The sequence below is a fragment of the Nilaparvata lugens genome, chromosome 6, assembly GCF_014356525.2.
Source record: "Nilaparvata lugens isolate BPH chromosome 6, ASM1435652v1, whole genome shotgun sequence".
NCBI classification, from domain to species: domain Eukaryota; kingdom Metazoa; phylum Arthropoda; class Insecta; order Hemiptera; family Delphacidae; genus Nilaparvata; species Nilaparvata lugens.
In genome coordinates this window covers 48,572,788-48,592,598 of record NC_052509.1, presented here as the reverse complement: position 1 = coordinate 48,592,598, position 19,811 = coordinate 48,572,788, and the positions used below count along the sequence as shown (strand labels likewise).

At 32.6% G+C, this 19,811-nt stretch overlaps 1 protein-coding gene across 2 annotated transcripts in view; it reads left to right on the top strand.

The window, feature by feature from the left end:
- Positions 1-19,374, top strand: part of LOC111063009 (rabenosyn-5) — a 30,647-nt gene extending 11,273 nt beyond the window's left edge. For both annotated transcript variants that reach the window (XM_039430997.1, XM_039430998.1), the window contains 11 exons: positions 1,288-1,392; positions 2,028-2,168; positions 3,340-3,501; positions 4,086-4,165; positions 5,286-5,425; positions 6,036-6,122; positions 8,012-8,176; positions 10,726-10,855; positions 12,177-12,289; positions 14,832-14,933; positions 15,708-19,374. In XM_039430997.1, the coding sequence (XP_039286931.1) occupies positions 1,288-1,392; positions 2,028-2,168; positions 3,340-3,501; positions 4,086-4,165; positions 5,286-5,425; positions 6,036-6,122; positions 8,012-8,176; positions 10,726-10,855; positions 12,177-12,289; positions 14,832-14,933; positions 15,708-15,807 (1,325 nt within the window). In that variant the 3' untranslated portion in view covers positions 15,808-19,374. The remainder of the gene's footprint in view (positions 1-1,287; positions 1,393-2,027; positions 2,169-3,339; positions 3,502-4,085; positions 4,166-5,285; positions 5,426-6,035; positions 6,123-8,011; positions 8,177-10,725; positions 10,856-12,176; positions 12,290-14,831; positions 14,934-15,707) is intronic.
- The last annotated feature ends 437 nt before the right edge of the window (positions 19,375-19,811 follow it).

Genomic DNA, 19,811 nt, shown 5'->3' with positions numbered 1-19,811 from the left:
AAAAACATGATTTTTGGGTATTGGTCTGTGTGTGTATGTGTGTGTGTGTGTGTGTGTGTATGTGTGTGTGTATGTGTGTGTGTGTGTGTGTGTGTGTGTGTGTGTGTGTGTGTGTGTGTGTGTGTGTGTGTGTGTGTGTATGTCTGTGAACACGATAACTCCATTCCTAATTAACCGATCGACTTGAAATTTTAAACTTAAGGTCCCTATACCATGAGGACCCGACAATAAGAAATTCAATAAAATTCAATTCAAGATGGCGGAAAAAATGGCGGATAATTACTAAAAAACCATGTTTTTCACGTTTTTCTCGAAAATGGCTCTAACGATTTTCTTCAAATTTATATCATGGATAGCTATTTATAAGCCCTATCAACTAGCATAAGTCTCATTTCTGGGAAAATTTCAGGAGCTCCGTAATATTCTTGAGAAAAATGGCGGAAAATGACTAAAAAACCATGTTTTTCACGGTTTTCTCGAAAACGGCTCCAACGATTTTCTTCAAATTTATACCATGGATAGCTATTTATAAGCCCTATCAACTGGCATAAGTTTCATTTCTGGGAAAATTTCAGGAGCTCCGTAATATTCTTGAGAAAAATGGCGGATAATTACTAAAAAATCATGTTTTTCACGATTTTTTCAAAATAACTTGACCGATTTTTTTCAAATTCATACTCTGTATAGTTATTTATCAGCTCTATTAACTGGCATGAGTCTCCTTTCTGGGAAACTAATGGGGGGTCCACCCCATCCTTGAGAAATGGACTTTGTAACCTCCTTCTCGTGCATGAGGTAGGTAGGTAGAGCAGTTCATAAAAAGAACACATAGTCGAGATATTTCATCTGTAGAACAGCTGTTTTGACGACTTTAAAAAAATGAGGACTAAAAAAATCATTGAATTTCACAATTTACACAAAGGAAAAAGTACTCTGAAAACAATTATATATACACATATACAAAAGTCTGATCGTAGTTTCGAATATGAGCAAGGAAAGTTGTGTGAGTGTACCACACCAGATTTTTATCACACTGCAAGAATATCCATTGAATACTTACAAATCTAACCCAGAAGACTTTAGGAAATAACTCTTTCCCTCCTAAACTTTGAAAAACTGTTCAAATTCTGGTTAGAAATAATTATTGGTTAAAAATTGCAAGTGGCAATTCAATGCTCAAAATTTAGGTGCACGATTTCTTGATTAAAGATTAAAGTAACATACTGGAACCTCAACTATTTTGTCAAGCTGTGATAAAACAGAAGCTGTATTTTTTCTTTTTTGAAGATCTCCTTGGAATCGCTAAGAAGAAAATATTGAAAGAGGATGGCAGCAGTAGTTTAACATTTGGAAAACCAAAAGAAATATACCAGTGGGAACCACAAGAAATTGGTGAGTGCCCTTCAACTCTATACTTAACTTATTCTTAGTATTATAAAATTGACATTCATTTATTAATGAAATAGTACATTAATCTTTATAATAGAAGTAGTTTCTTACAGAGAGTGTCCTATGGAGAATTTTGGAAGCCACTTTTATGGTTCCATGCTTGTCTCCCGGAATCGTGTATAAGTTTCAGTTAGCCGATATGTTTGTTGGAATGTAGGCCTCGGTTTAATTTCAAGTCTGTTAAAATCCAGTCAATTCCATTCTTTTGAATTAGATCAATTTCGTTTACATGTAAATTGATTAAAGTTTTATAATTGAAAAAAATTGAGTTTTAAACTCAATAAAAATGTGTAACACTCGAACGTTACAGCATTAACTGCTTACAGCTATAATACAAAATAAATTTACATGAAGACTTATTAAGAAGTACATGTCTTGCTACATTTGAGCACATGCCCTTTAATTTCAAATTCTATATTGTTTTTCAGATTTTTTCAACGCTCAAGTGATGCTAAAATATATTAAACCCCTCTTCTTGATGTAATTGTATTCATAATTTTGAGTAAAACGTATGTGATGTCAGATTTCTTCAGGTCGCATCTGATCAATGTATTCATTACTGATTAATTTTTTTTCAGGTGCTTCAACTTCTCACTTGAAAAGTTTCGAGGAAGCTAGAAGCGCCCGTTTACAAAGGCTGTTTGTTCCTACCAATCAGTTGATAATAAGATTGGATAAATTGCTTGATAACATGCCCACAGATCCATTAAAGAAGAAAGGTAATATATTGTTTTCATCTATATTGTACAGTACTAATATTCTAATTATTCGATTTGTTGACCTGTTACTCCATCAAGGTTAATGTTATGCACTGAATATTAAAAGTCACCAATATTAATATTCAAGATAGTGGTTCATGATATTGGTGGAATCTTTGATATATCATTAAGAAAATAATTATTGTAATGAAAACACAAATAGAAGTTGCCTGGTACAACAGTACCAGCTACCAGGTTTCGTGGCTTAACCAGTCATATCTATCTGTCTTCACAAGTTGTGGCTGGTTAAGACATGAAACCTGGTAGCTGGTACTGATGTAAATAGGTAATAATAAAAAGTCACTGACAACTTCTATTTGTGTCATAGAAGAATACCACAACATCGTGCACAACACAACTTTACAGTATATTACCTATTTAATTTTGTTGATGGTTAATAGATGATTGACCCCATCAATTTATATGAAGTCGTGTTGAGACTTCAATTTATATTCATTTTAAATTCAGTCGTGTTGGCACTTTCTCCTTTCAACGTCAGAAGTATTTTTGCAAATTCAATATTTAGTTTAATACAAGTAATCAGAATCACGCACATAAAGTACTTGTCAAGTTTGGATTTTCATCTGTACTTTTATGCCAATTCACGAAATTCTGGACACGTCTCAAGTTTTTCGAAACTTTGGAATAAGTTGAATTTATTTACTCAAATTTAGTGTGATGCTGCTTGGGACTTCATTATTAAATATTAATAATACCATAGAATAGAGAAGGGATAGAATCAGGAATGGAATAATAATAAACAGAATGATGGCACCTAGGAAGAAATGGGAAAATTGTATCGCCCAAGATCTTGTAGAAAAGGGACTAACACAAACGAAGCTCATGGCCGAGACTCCTGGAAGCGACTGACCTGAAACGCCGACCCCACCTGAGTGGGAAAAGGCTGAGAAGAAGAATAATTCCATTGAGTAAATATACTGTTTAATTTGATTATGTTGTCCCAGACAATACAATTTATATCAGAGGGACCTGTAACCTTTAAGCTGTCACGTTCTCGATAGCATTGGTTTGCCTTGAAGGAATAAAAGCTTCCTTATTATTTTAATTTTAATGTTTGTCAGTGAATCGACATAATCTTCATTGTTCCAATGCGCGATCTGAATGTTTTTAGCTCATGAACAAAATGTGGTACCTTGGTTGGATGGGGATGCTGTGCCGCGGTGTCCCAACTGCACGCGATCCTTCCACGTGGCTCGCAGGCAACACCACTGCAGGCTGTGTGGGTCCATCATGTGCGACGATTGCAGCCTCTTCCTTCCCTTATCAACTGCAAGTAAGTGTTTCAATACATCCATTTCTAAGGGTATTGCAGATTTGATGCCCAGTCAGATTCGATTTCCCAACCTGTGCCACCAAAATCAAATTTTTCTTCAATAATGATCATATTTCTTTCGATTTTGTCTCTGGTGAGCTAACTGAATGCAGGAAGGATAATAAACCATGAATCCATTATAATCAACATTGATGAGATTCTAAATAAAGATTTTTTTGGTTTGATTTAACTACAGTAGTAGCCTTTACCGTTTACTGGTTCCTCATATAATAATAATTCAAAATTGATAGTTTCATTTGATTTGTGATATTTTCAAGATAAATGTTTTAGTGTATTTCGAGGATATGAATTTGGACAATTTGTGAGAAAAAAAATAAAAATGAGTTTTGGGAAATTGTCTATTACTTTCTCAAACATTATTTAAGATTGTTTGCTTTATGCTTCATCCAAAAAATTACATTTTCCATATTTTAAAAATTATATATAACTTTAATATTTGAGGAAAGAATGAAAAATTAGCTGTATTACTATTTGTAAATTTTATTTATCTGCTTATTTTACATTATGAATTTCTTTATTTTCAGTGAAGATGCTTGATAAAGCTACAGAAGAAGTACGAAAACATTCCGAGATGACCCTTAGGGTTTGCTCTCATTGTCTGTCTGTGAGTATTTGATTTAAAAGTTTATTATGTTTGGGGTTAATCGTAACTTTCCTTAGATGCAGATAGGCCTACTTATGTGCAAAGTATGAGCGTGACGTGACACCAGCGAACGACAACGACGGCTCAGCATATTGAAGATCGTTATAGGTGCCAGTGCCACATGTTTCTGGCATCATTTTCATGTGTGATATTATATGTATTTCATTATAATTATTATGTAATATTCATCGCGCCAAAATATACACAATATAAAGCCGTGTCCACACTGAACAAATGCTCGACAAACATGTTTGTTGAAACGGTTTGGGCAATTTTTTTTATTTTTGACATAGGCTACAATGTTTGCCCGTGGCCAGTGGACGCGTCACCAAACAAAACATTTTGTAAGTGAGAAGAACAGGTTTTATGTTTTACAGCTGTCAGCACTGAAAATGTTTGAAAAACAGTAATTTTTTGTTTGACAAACGATGATTGTTCAAAATTTTTAAAATGTTTGTCCGTGATCTTCTCAACAAACATGTATGTCGAACATTTGTTCAATGTGGACACGGCTTAAGGCATACAATTAACTGTATCAAAAAAATTTAGATATGGAGATACTAATTTTAAATTCGGCTGGTAGTAATAACTTTACATGGCTCCCATGTTATCGGAAGGGCACATTAACTCTAGTTACTGGTCCCGACTGAAGTATGACAGTCGGAGGCCCATTGACGGCTTAAATTAATATATGAGAGCCAAGTGGGACCTTCTCGCAAAGGGGCTCCTTACAAAAATTATTAGAATTTACTTTATACTTTATACTAAATCCTAAATAGTTTCTACGCATGACTCCTACCATCTACTTCTATACTCATATGACGAAGGTGTTGTGTTTAAGTAGACTTTATTGGGTCATGAAATGTAAAAGTAAATCTCAATTTATTCTTTCATAAGAATTTATGAGGCACTTACTTTGACCACCACCTTAGTATGGGTGTTATATGATCGTTAAAAACTATTGTCATATTTACATATGATTCGAAAATTGTCTTGGTCGTTACAAAGTGTTAGATATTGTACAAAGTTCTTTCATTTCTTATGCTTCATAAATAATTTATAGTAATCAATGAACTTTCAGTTGTTGGAAGGGAGGGAAAAGATGAAAGAGTCGCGAAGATGCAAACCACTCATTTGCCAGCTTTATGAGAAATTGGTGGAATGTCGAGAACAGGCTGACGAGCATGCAGCCATGTACATTAAAATGTGCAACTCACTTTCGTAAGCCACTTTTCCAAATCTATTCCAAATTATGAATATGTTATAACCTATTTATAATTATTTTTTATGATGAATATTCTTCTACCTTAAATTATGCCATGGTACTTCCGAAGTTTGCATGATACTTGTAATTACAAACAAATACTTGTGGTGTACAAAATGATTGAACTTTCCCTTTTCAGAATGCTAATGGTAAATAATTACAAGGATACAAATCAGAACAATAATTCAACTTACTCATAAAACACAGTCTATCCTCTGTTTAAAAGGATGTTTTTGCCATATTACAGTTAAAGTTAGCACTAAGGAATGTTAAGGCATAATTTCAAACGAACTAATTTCTAAAAGGTAATATTAAGTTTGATAATTTCAAGCATGAATAATTTTCAACCAGCAACATTTTTTGTTGTCAAATGCTCTAATTTGAGAATTTTTCAATTGATTCATTCAATTGTAGGTTTAAAGCTTTACTTATATTTATTACATTAATTAATAAGTAGGCTGTTTGTGTGAGAAACTGTCTTGTAAGTTTAATTAAAAAAAAGGAGATTTAAAAGGATTTAAAATGTAATGCAAAGTAATTTTTTCATAACTAGAAACATTTTTTCAGGGATGGTGAAACTATTTATAGTTTGAATGATGCACAAGCACTGAGAATGACAATAGTCAAGCTAGCTGAAAGCATTGATGGAATCAGGTAAATCTATTGATCTTTCTATAATATGTTAGATTAGTCATGATTTTGAATCCTTGAGTATCTTGAAAATTATGAAACTAACTACAGCAATTCAAAAAACAATAATAGTAGAAACCTCTAAGGACATTACTTAATCGGAAAGTCATACTTCGACGCATGATACTAAAAGCATACTAATTTCGACTAAGCAACTTATGTTAGATCTTTCTCAAAACACTAAAATGCATGGACCTTAATCTAGAACCACCAATATTATAGTAGTCCAGTCACTATACAGGGTGGGTGAAAAGTCCGAGAACGGCATAATATCTCATACACAAAGATAATTTGACGGTGGGTGTGTTTGGGGATCCTACTCAAATTAAAAAAACTACTTTACAATGACTTTAAAAATCTTGTCCGCCATCTTGGATCCGCCATATTGAATGCAATTTCATTTTTTAAATAGAAAGGTGGTCATGCGATACAAGATTTCAAAAGGGAATTTCAAGAAAAAATGAATAGCGGAAACCGCATATCGATATCTCAAACCGTTTCGAAGATATTCACATTATTAATCATTACTATTCAAAGCAGAAAAGAGAGAAAAAAGTCTGAGAACGACTTAGTATCTCATAAAAAGAAGTGATTCCAAGGTGGGTGTGATTGGGGATGTTACTCGAATTGGAAATACTTCTTTACTATGACTTTGAAAATCTGGTCCGCCATTTTTAATGCAACTTTATTTTTTTAAATAGGAAGTTGGTCATGCGATACATGATTTCGATACGGAATTTCAAGAAAAAATGAATGGCGAAAACCGCACATCGATATCTCAAACCGTTTAGAAGATATTCACATTATTAATCAATACCACTCATGTATTTCATTTCTGATTTGCATGGTACTGATTGTTAATGTGAATATCTTCTGAACGGTTTGCGATATCGATGTGCGGTTTTCGGTTTTCGCCATTCATGTTTTCTTGAAATTCCGTATCGAAATCATGTATTGCATGACCACCTTCCTATTTAAAAAAAGTTGCATTAAAAATGGCGGACCAGATTTTTAAAGTCATAGTAAAGTAGTATTTTCAATTTGAGTAGGATCCCCGATCACACTCACCATCAAATTACCTTTGTGTATGAGATATTAAGCCGTTCTCGGACTTTTTTCTCTCTTTTCTGCTTTGAATAGTATTGATTAATAATGTGTATATCTTCGAAACGGTTTGAGATATCGATATGCGGTCTCCGCCATTCATTTTTTCTTGAAATTCTCTATCGAAATCATGTATCGCATGACCACCTTCCTATTTAAAAAAAATGAAGTTGCATTCAATATGGCGGATCCAAGATGGGGACCAGATTTTTAAGGTTATTGTAAAGTAGTTTTTCCAATTTGAGTAGGATCCCCAATCACACCCACCGTCAAATTACCTTTGTGTATGAGATATTAAGCCGTTCTCGGACTTTTCACCCACTCTGTATACATTTGTGCTTGCAAAATATATTGTAGTTCTATTATTATTGTAATAATTATAATAGTATCCACTCTAGTAAGTTAGTCAATTTCAACACATTCTGCTACTGTTCTTATTCTTTCACTTTTCACTCTATGCCTTTGTGATATACTTAGGTGTTTACAATAATTAGAATATCTATTATTGTACTTCGGTCAACTTTGTAATAACTACCTGCTTTTAATGAGATAATCAGTCAGGCTTATGAATATTTGTAAATATATCGTACTATAGGTATATGGTGGATAACATGTTTTATTCATTGTCTGGGATGTCTGTATTCAATCACTGTTCTATAGATTACAGTTGAAAAGAGTCTATTTCTGCGGGAAAGTATATAATAATAATTATTATTATTATTTATAAGAGCAACGTTGGTTTGTTTCAGCGGTAAAATTTTGAATTTGGATGGGGGGCCTGAAGGGGGCAGTGCGGCGGGGCGCTTGCAGAAGTCGGTTCGAATGGCCACCACTGCCTACCTCAGAACACAACTGCTGCGACTTCCATCGCTCCTCTCCGAGACCGATTACAAATATGCTCAATTCAGGAGAAGGTATTATCATATTCCATTTGAAGCCTGTACTCATAAATAATTATAACAATGTGGGAAGAATGTTAAATTCATATAAAGGTGCGTACAGATTTACGCGCCGCGAAGACGCAAATTTCTTTTTTCATCAGCTAATTGTATCTGTATTTGTACAGAAACGGTAAGATACAGATATTAAAAGCTTGGCATCAGCTGATTTAGGCTTAATCACACTTACGCGACTCAAGTCGAGAAGAGACTTCGACCCTAGTCTCTTCTCGACGCAGCATGTGTTTTCAAATGGTGACACTCAGACCAGTCTAAGGACCGAATTCACCAAAACGAAATCTTGGTTTGAGCGCCACTTGATTCGAAGTAAACATGAAATCAATTCATAATCATATTACAAAACCAATTAAAAATCATCTGACTTGGAGCCAAATGCCGCTCAAACCTAGTTTTCGTTTTTGGTGAATTTTCTTTGATAAATTTTGTATTATGTTTGTGAAATGAATGAATTGATTGATTGATTTGGGCCTAAAGCCTAGTTTATACGATGCCAATTGCCGAGACTATTGTCATAAGGCAAATGACTAACATGAAATTATTGTCTTCTTATAAACACTTCAGGCCAATTGTCTTGTCAACTGTCCCGAAAATTGGCCCGAAATTCAACTGCCTCCGGGAGTAGGCCAGTAGCGCTGTCTTGTTTTGCCAGTTCAGTCACAACAGATGACGAGGACTCGGCCATGTTTGGCTGTCAACAGCCGTGCCAATAGTTGGCCGCGTATAAACATCTTCTCGTTTAACTGGCCTGGCCTCCAACAATCCGCAACCACGTGATGACAATTATTGTCCAAAGACAACTGTCTCGCCAATTGGTATCGTATAAACTAGGCTTAAGACTGAGACTGAGTCGAGCGTCGACTCGACGTGTTGGTTGAGCCTCGACTTGAGTTGCGTAGTACCGTGCATATTTAATGAAAGTGAGGTTATGGTTCATGTAAGTAATGTTTTATCATTTTAGATAAGACGATATATTCATAATAATTACTATAAAATTAGTGACGAGTTAGATCTTATATTTTTAATAAAGTATGGTAAGAAAATACAGTAGCATGGAATTGAAGTAGTGACAATGAGCGAAGAAATCGTAAGGTCGAGAGACTGGAGTATCCTCAACTGGAGTCGTAAGATTCGAGTCGAGGTGGTGTGAGTTGAGCCTAAAAGTGAATTGCTCATGTTCGCGGCGCGTAAATCTGTACACAACTTGAGAAGCCACTCATCTTATGAGTAGAACACCGTTAAATAATATGCATAAATCTTGTAATAATAATAATGCATATGATATCCATTCAAAGCAAGTCCTCTAATTACATATACTATAGGTCTATACTTATAGACAGACCTATACTGAGGTTTACGTTATAATGGTAGTGGAGAAAGATAGGAGAACAGCGTTGCCGATTCCCAGCTTTGCCACTGCCTTCTACAGGGGATATCTGATACCGTTATATCTGATTCAATATCAACTGTTCAATTTTGTTTAAAATAATTATAATTTAATCATCAAGAAAAAAATTTTTTTTTCATTATTTTATAATAAATTTTCATAAATTGAGATTAAATATTTTGTTGATAAATTATATTCCTACTTTGTTGAAAAACGATCTGGCAACGTTGCGGATGTAGAAAAGGATAGTGCTATTGGCTTTGTCGAATGTCAGACAAGGATAGCAACATCAATGTTAATCAAATGCTGCCATTATAACGTGGACTTATTTATTAGAATTTATAATATTTTTTATAGGATTTACCTACCTATTTATCCTAACATTCCTAACAGACATAAATATTTTCAGGGTTCTTGCTATCGGGCATCTATATCTAAAAAAATATATTCTTTTGATATTATAAAGAAATTAACATTGATCACAATCCCGTGCACTTTTTGCTACATTACTTAGTCGATTATGAAGCAATCTATGAGCAGAACACTAATAATTTAAAATATATTATTTATTATTATTATTATTATTTATTTAATCATTCAGAATTACACAACTTACAGAAAAGTACCACAGGCTTATAAGCCCAAAACGGTTCCAATTCTAATTTATACAACAGTCCAAATTTAGCTAGGTTATGTGTCACTTAACATTCTTCTATTACACACTCAATTTACAATTCAAAACACACAAAAATCATTTTTGAATTGAAAAATACTTCAAAATTGAATTGAATCAATCACAATTAATAGAAAATCCCAAACTTTAAAAAACTATAAAATTTTATGCAGAATATTATAGTTGAGTTACCTATGTGTAACTGTGTGTATTATTAAAGGTAGACTATCCAAAATCGTAGAACCAGTTTTATATTATTTTGTCTATCAAACGATAAAATAATGTTTCTTTGAATTTAGATTGAATTGTAGTAGTTGTTGAACTATAGTAGTTATGAATAATTTTACTGATATACTGTATATTCAAGAATCAAGAATTTTATTTGCCGTAAAACTTTACAAAAAAGCAATAAGCATCGTCAAAATTAATTAATTATTAATTCTGCAGGCAGCAGATTCAGGCAAAAATCCAAGAGGAAAAGACGAGAGAATCAAAATTGAAGAGTCCGGTAGGGAGACCTGAATTGAACGCCTCACCACAGCACCGTATTGCAGCACCAGCCAGCACCAATGACATTGTAAGTAGTTTTCAATAAACATGATTACAAAATCTAATTGAAGGCACCAGAATGAATACCAGATATCAACCAAATGATACATTTTACAGGAGAGAAAAAAAACCCTATGTTTTATTATCTACTCATGTTTAATAAAAAATAAATAATGTACATTATTTTAGCAGCAAAGTCTTAGACAATACATTCTTGTTGAGAAAAAACTATTCTAGTTTTTGAGAAAAAATGGGTTTGAATATATCTGGTTTTCAATCTCAATGGAGTTTTTCCAAGTTTATTATAACTTTTATAATATTTTTCGTTATTTATCTATCAAAGGCAATAAGCCTTATCCTTTTCTTACTAGTTCCAATACTAAATTTAAAGGTAGAGTATTGAAAAATTTTTAATTTGGAGATACGTTGTTTTCATTATTAACCAATCAATTCTCCTCCACCTACTATTTGCTGGACCAAATTACCTAAGTAGTAATACTAGTAAGTCAAGCTAGAATTCCTAAGCAATAACTGTAACGACTCTAGCCGCGCTGTATTAGCAGAAGTAACAACTGTAGTGTAAAGTCATTACGGATGTGATACAGCGTGGCTAGACATTCCAGTTGTCGCTTAGGAATTCCACTTGAAGAGTGAAGTAACTACTTCAGATATAGTAACCTTACTCATTTTCCTGTCAATAACTCTTACGCCCGTATTACATTAGGGAACCAGGCTGGCTTGTCAGTGGGATACCAGAGAGTCACCAGTGGTGTCCGTGTGTAAAGCAAGATTGGACACCAATACAGTACTGGTGTTTCAGTGTTCGCCGGGCTAGCGGCTCTAGTGAGACACCAGCCGGCCACCAAAATCTGGTTTCCCTAGTGTAATAATAACTAATGCCCCGCACCTGGCTCGGAAACTTTGTGTCCCACTGGTGAACCAGCCTGGTAACACCATTTAGATTAGCAAGCACAACACCGTCAAAGGAATGTAATCAATAGAGTGACACTCCCTCTCTATATTGTCTGTCTGTGATGACTTGTCATTTAGATGAAAATCTTAAAGTCATCGACCAAAAGCAAAATATTATCAAAGAACTTGTCCAAGTGATTTGTGCAAATCATTGGTGTAGGTGGAGAAGTAAGGATGTGTGTATCATGAGACCTAAGTCCTTCTTCCTCAAGGAAAATGTAAACGTTTTCCTTCTTGGAGGAAAAGTTCTACTTCGAAGCAATTTTTATTGAGAGTCAATTTTTGTTTGATGAAATTACAATTTTATTACCAAATTCAGTTATATTTTGGATCATTGACAAGGAACTTCAATTTACGTGTGAACATACTGATTTCAGCAAGACGTTAGCGTCGGCCAAGGTTGGGTTCCTGAGAAGAAGAAATTTTTCGATGTGGATGATCCTCTACTTCTTCAGATGAACATTCTACGAAATTACATTCAAGAAGCAAGGTAAGTATGGGAAATGATGCTGTAGCTGTAGATGCAGTCACAACAAAGAGGTTGGCTATAGTCTGTGTAAAATAACTTGAGACTTGGCCCTCCATCCGAAGAAATTACAAGGTTGCCAAATCGTGTAAAATTGCAACTTTCTCAAATTTCCAATTCAACGTCAGAACTGGATGTAGAATATCATCCTCGATATCCTAGTAGTGCTAAAAAAGTTTCAGGGTTGAAAGATTAAAAGGAAATTTAACTTTTATGATAAAATTGGAAACATCGCGAAGATTTGTTTTTCTTTTGAATATCACTTCTCTCAGAATCATGGGACGTCGTAGTGCGTAATAATTTCATATCAAATTAAAGGAGAGAATGTCTCCTTTCTATTGGTGTCTGGATCATTTTTATCCGACCTATAGTTATTTTTTAATTAATGATTGTGTTCGTCAATGTCGAGACATTTCGAGTAGAAAACATGAAATTTTCGACATGCTGGAAACATTTTTGTTTCGAAAGATAAGTGGGTGGTGAAAGCGAGAAAGTTTCTTATAAATAATTGAAATTATTTTTTCAATTGTCAAAAGTAGTTGGAAGATCGTATTTTAGTCTCCAAGGAATTTTAAAGTTAGGAGAGCGGCTGCATGGTATGTATTGTATACCAAATTATAATATGCTAAAGGCTGGCAATTTACAAGATATTTGACTAAATTATTTCAAACGCAAGCAGCTGATTGCCTCTAGAAAGGCTGTAATGAAACACTGCTTGGATTATTCGTGGCGAGGTTGTAATTTTCTCTATTTTATAATCATGTGGCTTGCAGTTGCTGAATTTTACTTTCCTTGCCCTATTACCATAGGTACGATAAGGAAAGTATTGCTTTCCGAAAAAAATTAAGGTACCCCAATTTCCAAATTTCTATACGTTTCAAGGTCCTTTGAGTCCAAAAAATTGGTTTTTGGGTATTGGTCTGTATGTGTGTGTGTATGTGTGTGTGTGTGTGTGTGTGTGTGTGTGTGTGTGTGTGTGTGTGTGTGTGTGTGTGTGTGTGTGTGTGTGTGTGTGTGTGTGTGTGTGTGGTGTGTGTGGTGTGTGTGTGTGTGTGTGTGTGGTTGTGTGTATGAGTGTATGTGCGTCTGTGTACACGATATCTCATCTCCTAATTAACGGAATGACTTGAAATTTGGAACTTAAGGTCCTTACACTGTGAGGATCCAAAACGAACAATTTCGATCAAATGCAATTCAAGATGGCGGCTAAAATGGCGAAAATGTTGTCAAAAACAGGATTTTTGGCGATTTTCTCGAAAACGGCTCCAACGATTTTTATCAAATTTATACCTAAAATAATAATTGGAAAGCTCTATCAACTGCCACAAGTTCCATATCTGTAAAAATTTCAGGAGCTCCGCCCCATCTATGCAAAGTTTGGTTTTAGATTACCAATTATCAGGCTTCAGATACAATTTAAACAAAAGAATTCGAGTGGAAAAGATTCAGCATGAAAATCTCTACAATTAATGCTCAGTAGCATTTTCACCTAAAATTGAAAATAAGCTCAAAATTCAAGAAAATGTGATTTTCCAATTGCAAACTATTGGCAACTGTTGATTCTATTAAATCATTCACTATGAAGAGATAGCAGACCTCGTGTGTCTACAGCGTTATTGTCCTGTCACCAGCTGGTTCAAATCTTTGAATAGTAGACTTGAGATGCGCGGGAACACTAGCGTCAGGTGATCAATTTTCATAACGGCAAGGAAAGTTGTGTGAGTGCGCCACACCAGATTTTTTCAATCGTTCTTTTTTTGTTTTTGTTGATCCCAGCTATTGATAGCATAATAGTGGTACACCATTCACTTATATCCTTGACTTTGAAACTCCTGAGAGGCCAAAATACGTTCTTTCAAGTTCGTTTGACAATTGGAAAAATAATTTAAATTATTTCTGAGAAACTTTCTCGCTTTCACCACCTACTTATCTTCGCGATGTTTCAATTGTATCATAAAAGTTAAATTTCCTTCTAATCCTTCAACCCTGAAACTTTTTTAGCACTACTAAGATATCGGGGATGATATTCTACATCCAATACTGATGTTGAATTGGAAATTTGAGAAAGTTGTAATTTTTCATCAATTTATTTGGATGGAGGGCCAAGTCTCAACTTATTTTACACAGACTATAGTTAGAAAGGCCGGCAGGTTGGCTGTCTGCGAGAGAAAGAGTGCGTTCGGCCCGTTCGCAGTATTCTATTCCCCTGTCACCACTACAATTTTTTACGACCTTTTTCACATGACAATCATTTATACAGGAACTAAGAACTTTTTTGGAATTCTGGAAGACGTTAGCATCAATAAATTATTTGAGTTTTGGGAAATAAGAACAAAAAATATTGTTTAGACCAAGACGATTTGTTTACATAGGAATTATAAAAACTGTTCTTTTCAAGTTTTCTTCCCAACTTGAACTGTTGGTCAAAACTGTTGTGAGTAATGAAAAACTCACTTCATTAATGATTTCATGATTTCAAACAAAAATGTTGTTGATACTGTTTCAGGGCTGCCCACAAGTATGATGAAGTAGTAAGCCTGGAGGCCAACCTTCAGGAACTGAAAGATGAATATTGGAAGCAACAACAAGAGCGTGATGAAATGGCAAGGTATTAATAATTTCCATTTCAAAAAGGTTAATCAATACAAATTTGATACAAAAGAAATATTAGTCTCTGTTGATTGAATAACAATATATTAAGACGATTTTGAAGGTATAAATAATTTAGAATTCATAAGTTGACACAAATTTATTACAGAATAAATGTCAAATTGATATGATTATACAAAAATATTATTCATTATTTGATTTCAGCTACTATTGATTATATAATAATATGATGATTTACAGCTCATTATTAATTTATTATACATACTATCGAATAATAATATAAAATAATACAATCAATGTTTAAAAATGGCATTCATATTTTAAAAAAATTTAACTATTACATGCATGTTACTGTTTGCATACTGTTAATCATAAGAACTCATTCCGGTAATTCGGAATTACCATTTTTCATTATATACATAATGACTGAACTAACATTAAATCAACTCTCTTTCAAGTATTACATTAATACTTCATTATTGTGAAAACAATGACTCACTGTTTTAAAATCTTATGTCAGAATATTCCACGTTTTTGTTTTAATTAAACTGAAATTAGTCTAGTAAATATCATATGTAAAGAAAGATGATGGCTGCATCTTATGTAAGACATGATTTGATGAAACATATTGTTCTTGACATTGTGGCTCTATTGACAACTTCATTCTCTCACACAATATACAATAATTGTTCTATATTATAATATTATATAATCTGTAATATATATACATAAATATTAATATAAGTAATGTTGTTCTATTTTTTTCCAATAGCAAAGAGGAATCGTATACGAGTGGAAGTGATACGACCACAACGCTAGAAAGTACAGAGAGAGACGAAGGTTCACAGTCCAATAATTCTGATAATATATAGAAATTCCAACTCATAATACGCGGTAACAATCAATAGAACGATTCTTAAAATAGATAAACAGATTAATTGAGAATTAAAATTCTCTATAATCAGATAAAACTATAAGGATGAACATTAATCTAGGCGCTTGATTGAAATTAAATTAAAATGATATAATTCACATTAAAACATTTTTATCTAGTGCTGTAGAACGTCTAGATGAATCATCCATATAGATTTTTTTCTGATTATTTAACATTATAAATCTTTATTAATCTGTTGATATATTCATATAATACACAGTGCCCCACGAAGAGGTTTAAACGTTTTATTTTATATTACGTGCCCATTCATGTACCGAACTTTTTTAAATTTTGCACAGTTTACAAAGTAGGTTCTAAAAATATTCTGGGAAAATTGCAACTCCCTAACCTTCGTAGAAACAAAATGGCGGCATATTGAAAAACGATACTTTGAGAGCATTAAAAAGGTGTATTTGGTTTTTCTATAGAATATTTTTATTTATGCATTTAGGGCAATATGACTTTCAAATAAAAAAACTAGAACAAAGCCTAATGAAAAACCTTGAAGTACAAAATAATTCAAATTGAAATCCATTCACAGCAACACACTGATAACAGCGCTTAAGAAATGATTCGTAAGCTCTTACAAAGAAACTCCGAGTTATCCGGAGAAGTTCCTCTTCTATAATATTTTTAGTTCCTCATCATTATTGAAGCTATGGGTATATTTTTTTGCAATTGTGAAGGAAGAGTTTTGTTTGGATTCGTATTTGGAAATTGATCAATCTAATAAATTTAAAATTGTAGTAGATACATTTTTTGGACTCAAAATTGTGTACGAATTATCATTTAAGTTACGTAAGTAGCATAACCTTTAGACTGTGTATTCCAAATTAAGGTTTGAAGCAGTTTTGGGCAAATGCCTGTTGTTTTTACCTAAATTGTATTTGCATATGAATAAATAAATAAATAAATAAATAAACTTTTTCCTTGAAGTAACCCCATAGAAAGAAGTCACAGACAGATAAATCTGGTGATCGGGGTGGCCAATCTAAAAATTCACTCCCATGACCAATCCAACGGACATGAAGTTTGTCATTTGCGAAAGTTTGAGCTCCATCTTGTTGGAAGATTGCTTGATCCATTTCTGGTACCATCAAATGAGTCAAGACTACCGCAACAGAGTAAACAAATCATATAATAACTCATGAAAGTAGTTTTTACAGAAAGCGAATTGGTAAAATTTTCAATATGCCGCCATTTTGTTTCTACGGAGGTTAGAGAGCTGACATTTTCCCAGAATATTGTCAGAACCTACTTTGTAAACTGTGTGAAATTTAAAAAAGTTCGGAACATGAATGGGCTCGTAATATAAAATTGAACATGTAAACCTCTTCGTGGGACAAGGTGTATGTTCAAATACTGACAGTTTCATTTTGTGAAAGAGATGTCATCAATTCACAAAAATGTATCATTTGTCCCAAAATGTGTCATCAATGTCCCAATCGTATCAATTAATTTATCTCTAAGGAATGGATATGGTCGATTAAATTCTAACAACACTTATCTAATAAAACTCAATTTTTTTGAAGAACTTTTTTTAAGACTACATTTTTCAATAATTTTAGACATTCGAAAACTGAAACAGGTTCCTGAAAATGGAAATTTGACATGATCAGTAATTTATTATTCATTAAGGGCATGAGCTTTCAAATTTGATAATGATGTCACAACAACTAACTTTAGATATGTGTTATTAGAATTTGATCGTCAATGCATATCTCTTGATGCGCTATTTTCGTAAGACATTTTTATTACTAATTATTATTAAACAAAAATCAAATTTTTATTACATTAAAAAGCTTGATAGATGTGTGTATGTCTATAGTGAGATTCACGTCATAACGTGGGAATGATTGGACGGCATGGTTGCCAATTTTCCTTCTACACTGCTTTCCATGGTTTATAGCTGTAATTCAAATTATCCTGGTATATCTAATCTAATACTAGTTACTAATTCTTGCATATAATACAATTAAATTTCAAATACGGTATATTATATTCACCAACAAAATTATCTCATGATTTTATAATAAATATTTATAATTATTGAGATTAAATATTCTGGTATTTGATTATATTTTTTGGTTGATCAGGTGCTGACTTGACGTGAATCTCACTGTAGTCCTTTAATTTCCAAATCATTATCAAAGATTGGTGTAATTCTATCGATAACATTAGTTTCAGTAATTAGAAAGCCTAAAGAAATTACTATGTATGCAGTCTACTCATCTTAAAATACAATAATATATAATTTAAAATGTGAACAAATTTCAACAAATTTGAAAAATAATAAATTATAGGCTAACATAAAAGGTTTTAAACTGCCAAGTAATAATTATTTCTGTTTGTGTCTTATATTAATAAAAACATACACACTGAAAAATATTTACAATAAACTGGAAAAATCGAAAATTTTGGAAAAGAGGTCTAATTACAATATAAATACTGGAATACTGGAAAATTATTTTGAAACAAAATTAATTTTTATATGCAATATTTCAGATTGAGTTGTAATTACTTATTCATCAATATTTGGAAATAGTGAAGTTTAAGATTAACCTATTGCAGAATTATAATTTGATTATGATTTTCACAAGTTCAAAAAGTACCTGTTTATAGTATCCAATTAATGGTTTAGTTTTATGAGCCAAATATTTAGTTAATTATTAATTGATATTTTATTCCTGAAATTGATTTTCTAACTCTGATGCTATTTAAAAATATATTGCACTAAGTTCTTTCTGATAACGAGACAACACTTTCCTTTTTAGAGGAAAACGAATAGTTTTGAAATTCATAAAACGCTCATTTTCTTTTGAAAAAAATTGTTTAGAAAAATATCAGAAATCCACAAAAAGAACAACAAAATCAACCAAACAACTTATAAAGGTAGATAAATGATACAAAAATATCTTGTAACATTTTTAATAATGATGAATGAAAAATAACTATTATTCGACACGGTACACAACAATTATAGTGGGAAATAAATAAAAATCTTGCTACATAAAACTTACTAGAAATGTTTTCTAATTGGATTAAATTATGGTTTCTATAAACATTTGATTGGTATTGGTTACAATGATATTCTTTTGCAATTTTTCAAATTGAAAATATGTTTCACATGGTATAAAATAATACTCAAAACTATCAATATGATTTATTTTTCATTTACAAAATGAGTGTCAGGTATGAGGTATGGAGAAAATTTGTGACATTATAATTTGTAAAATTGAATACAGTAGGCTGTTATATCTGTTAATTCCAATTATTTGCATAAATTTCTTATTACTAAACTAATAACTTTCAATGTGCACTGAATTGAAATATTTGTAATAGTAAATTGAAGTATCTGTGATAATAGTTTTGGATATTCAAGAGTATTGAAGTAATGCTTGATTTGTATAACCATTTGATGGTTATAAAATATGTCAGTCCATTATTGTATTAATTAATATATTATTATGTATGTAACACATCTATTAAACTACACCCAAGTAAATAACGTCTAATTATTCTCTTTATTCAGCATAAAATCCATTTCTTCATTTGAATGTAATGTTTTTCGCACCTCTTGCCATTAGAAATGAAGAGTAGGGGGAATGTGATTCAAACTAATAAATAGAACAAAAATATTTTGTATTCATCTTGTTGAGGACTCCCATTGCTTTACATCAACTGTAGCCGAAAAAATTGTATGAAAGGTTATCTTCAGACCAATCCTGTTATAATTTATACCTTCTTTACATAGTAAGGTACAACAGAGAAGGAAAGAAATCCTTGTCAAAGTTTTATTTTCTTTGAATGAAAGAAGAAATTCTCTAGCTATTTACATTCCTAAAAACCTCTAGTTATGAATTGAAGCATCTTTCAGAAGAGTTCAAGAAAGTCTGTGAAAAAAAGAAAGAAAGAAAGTCTGTCTATCAGCTCAAGAAAGTC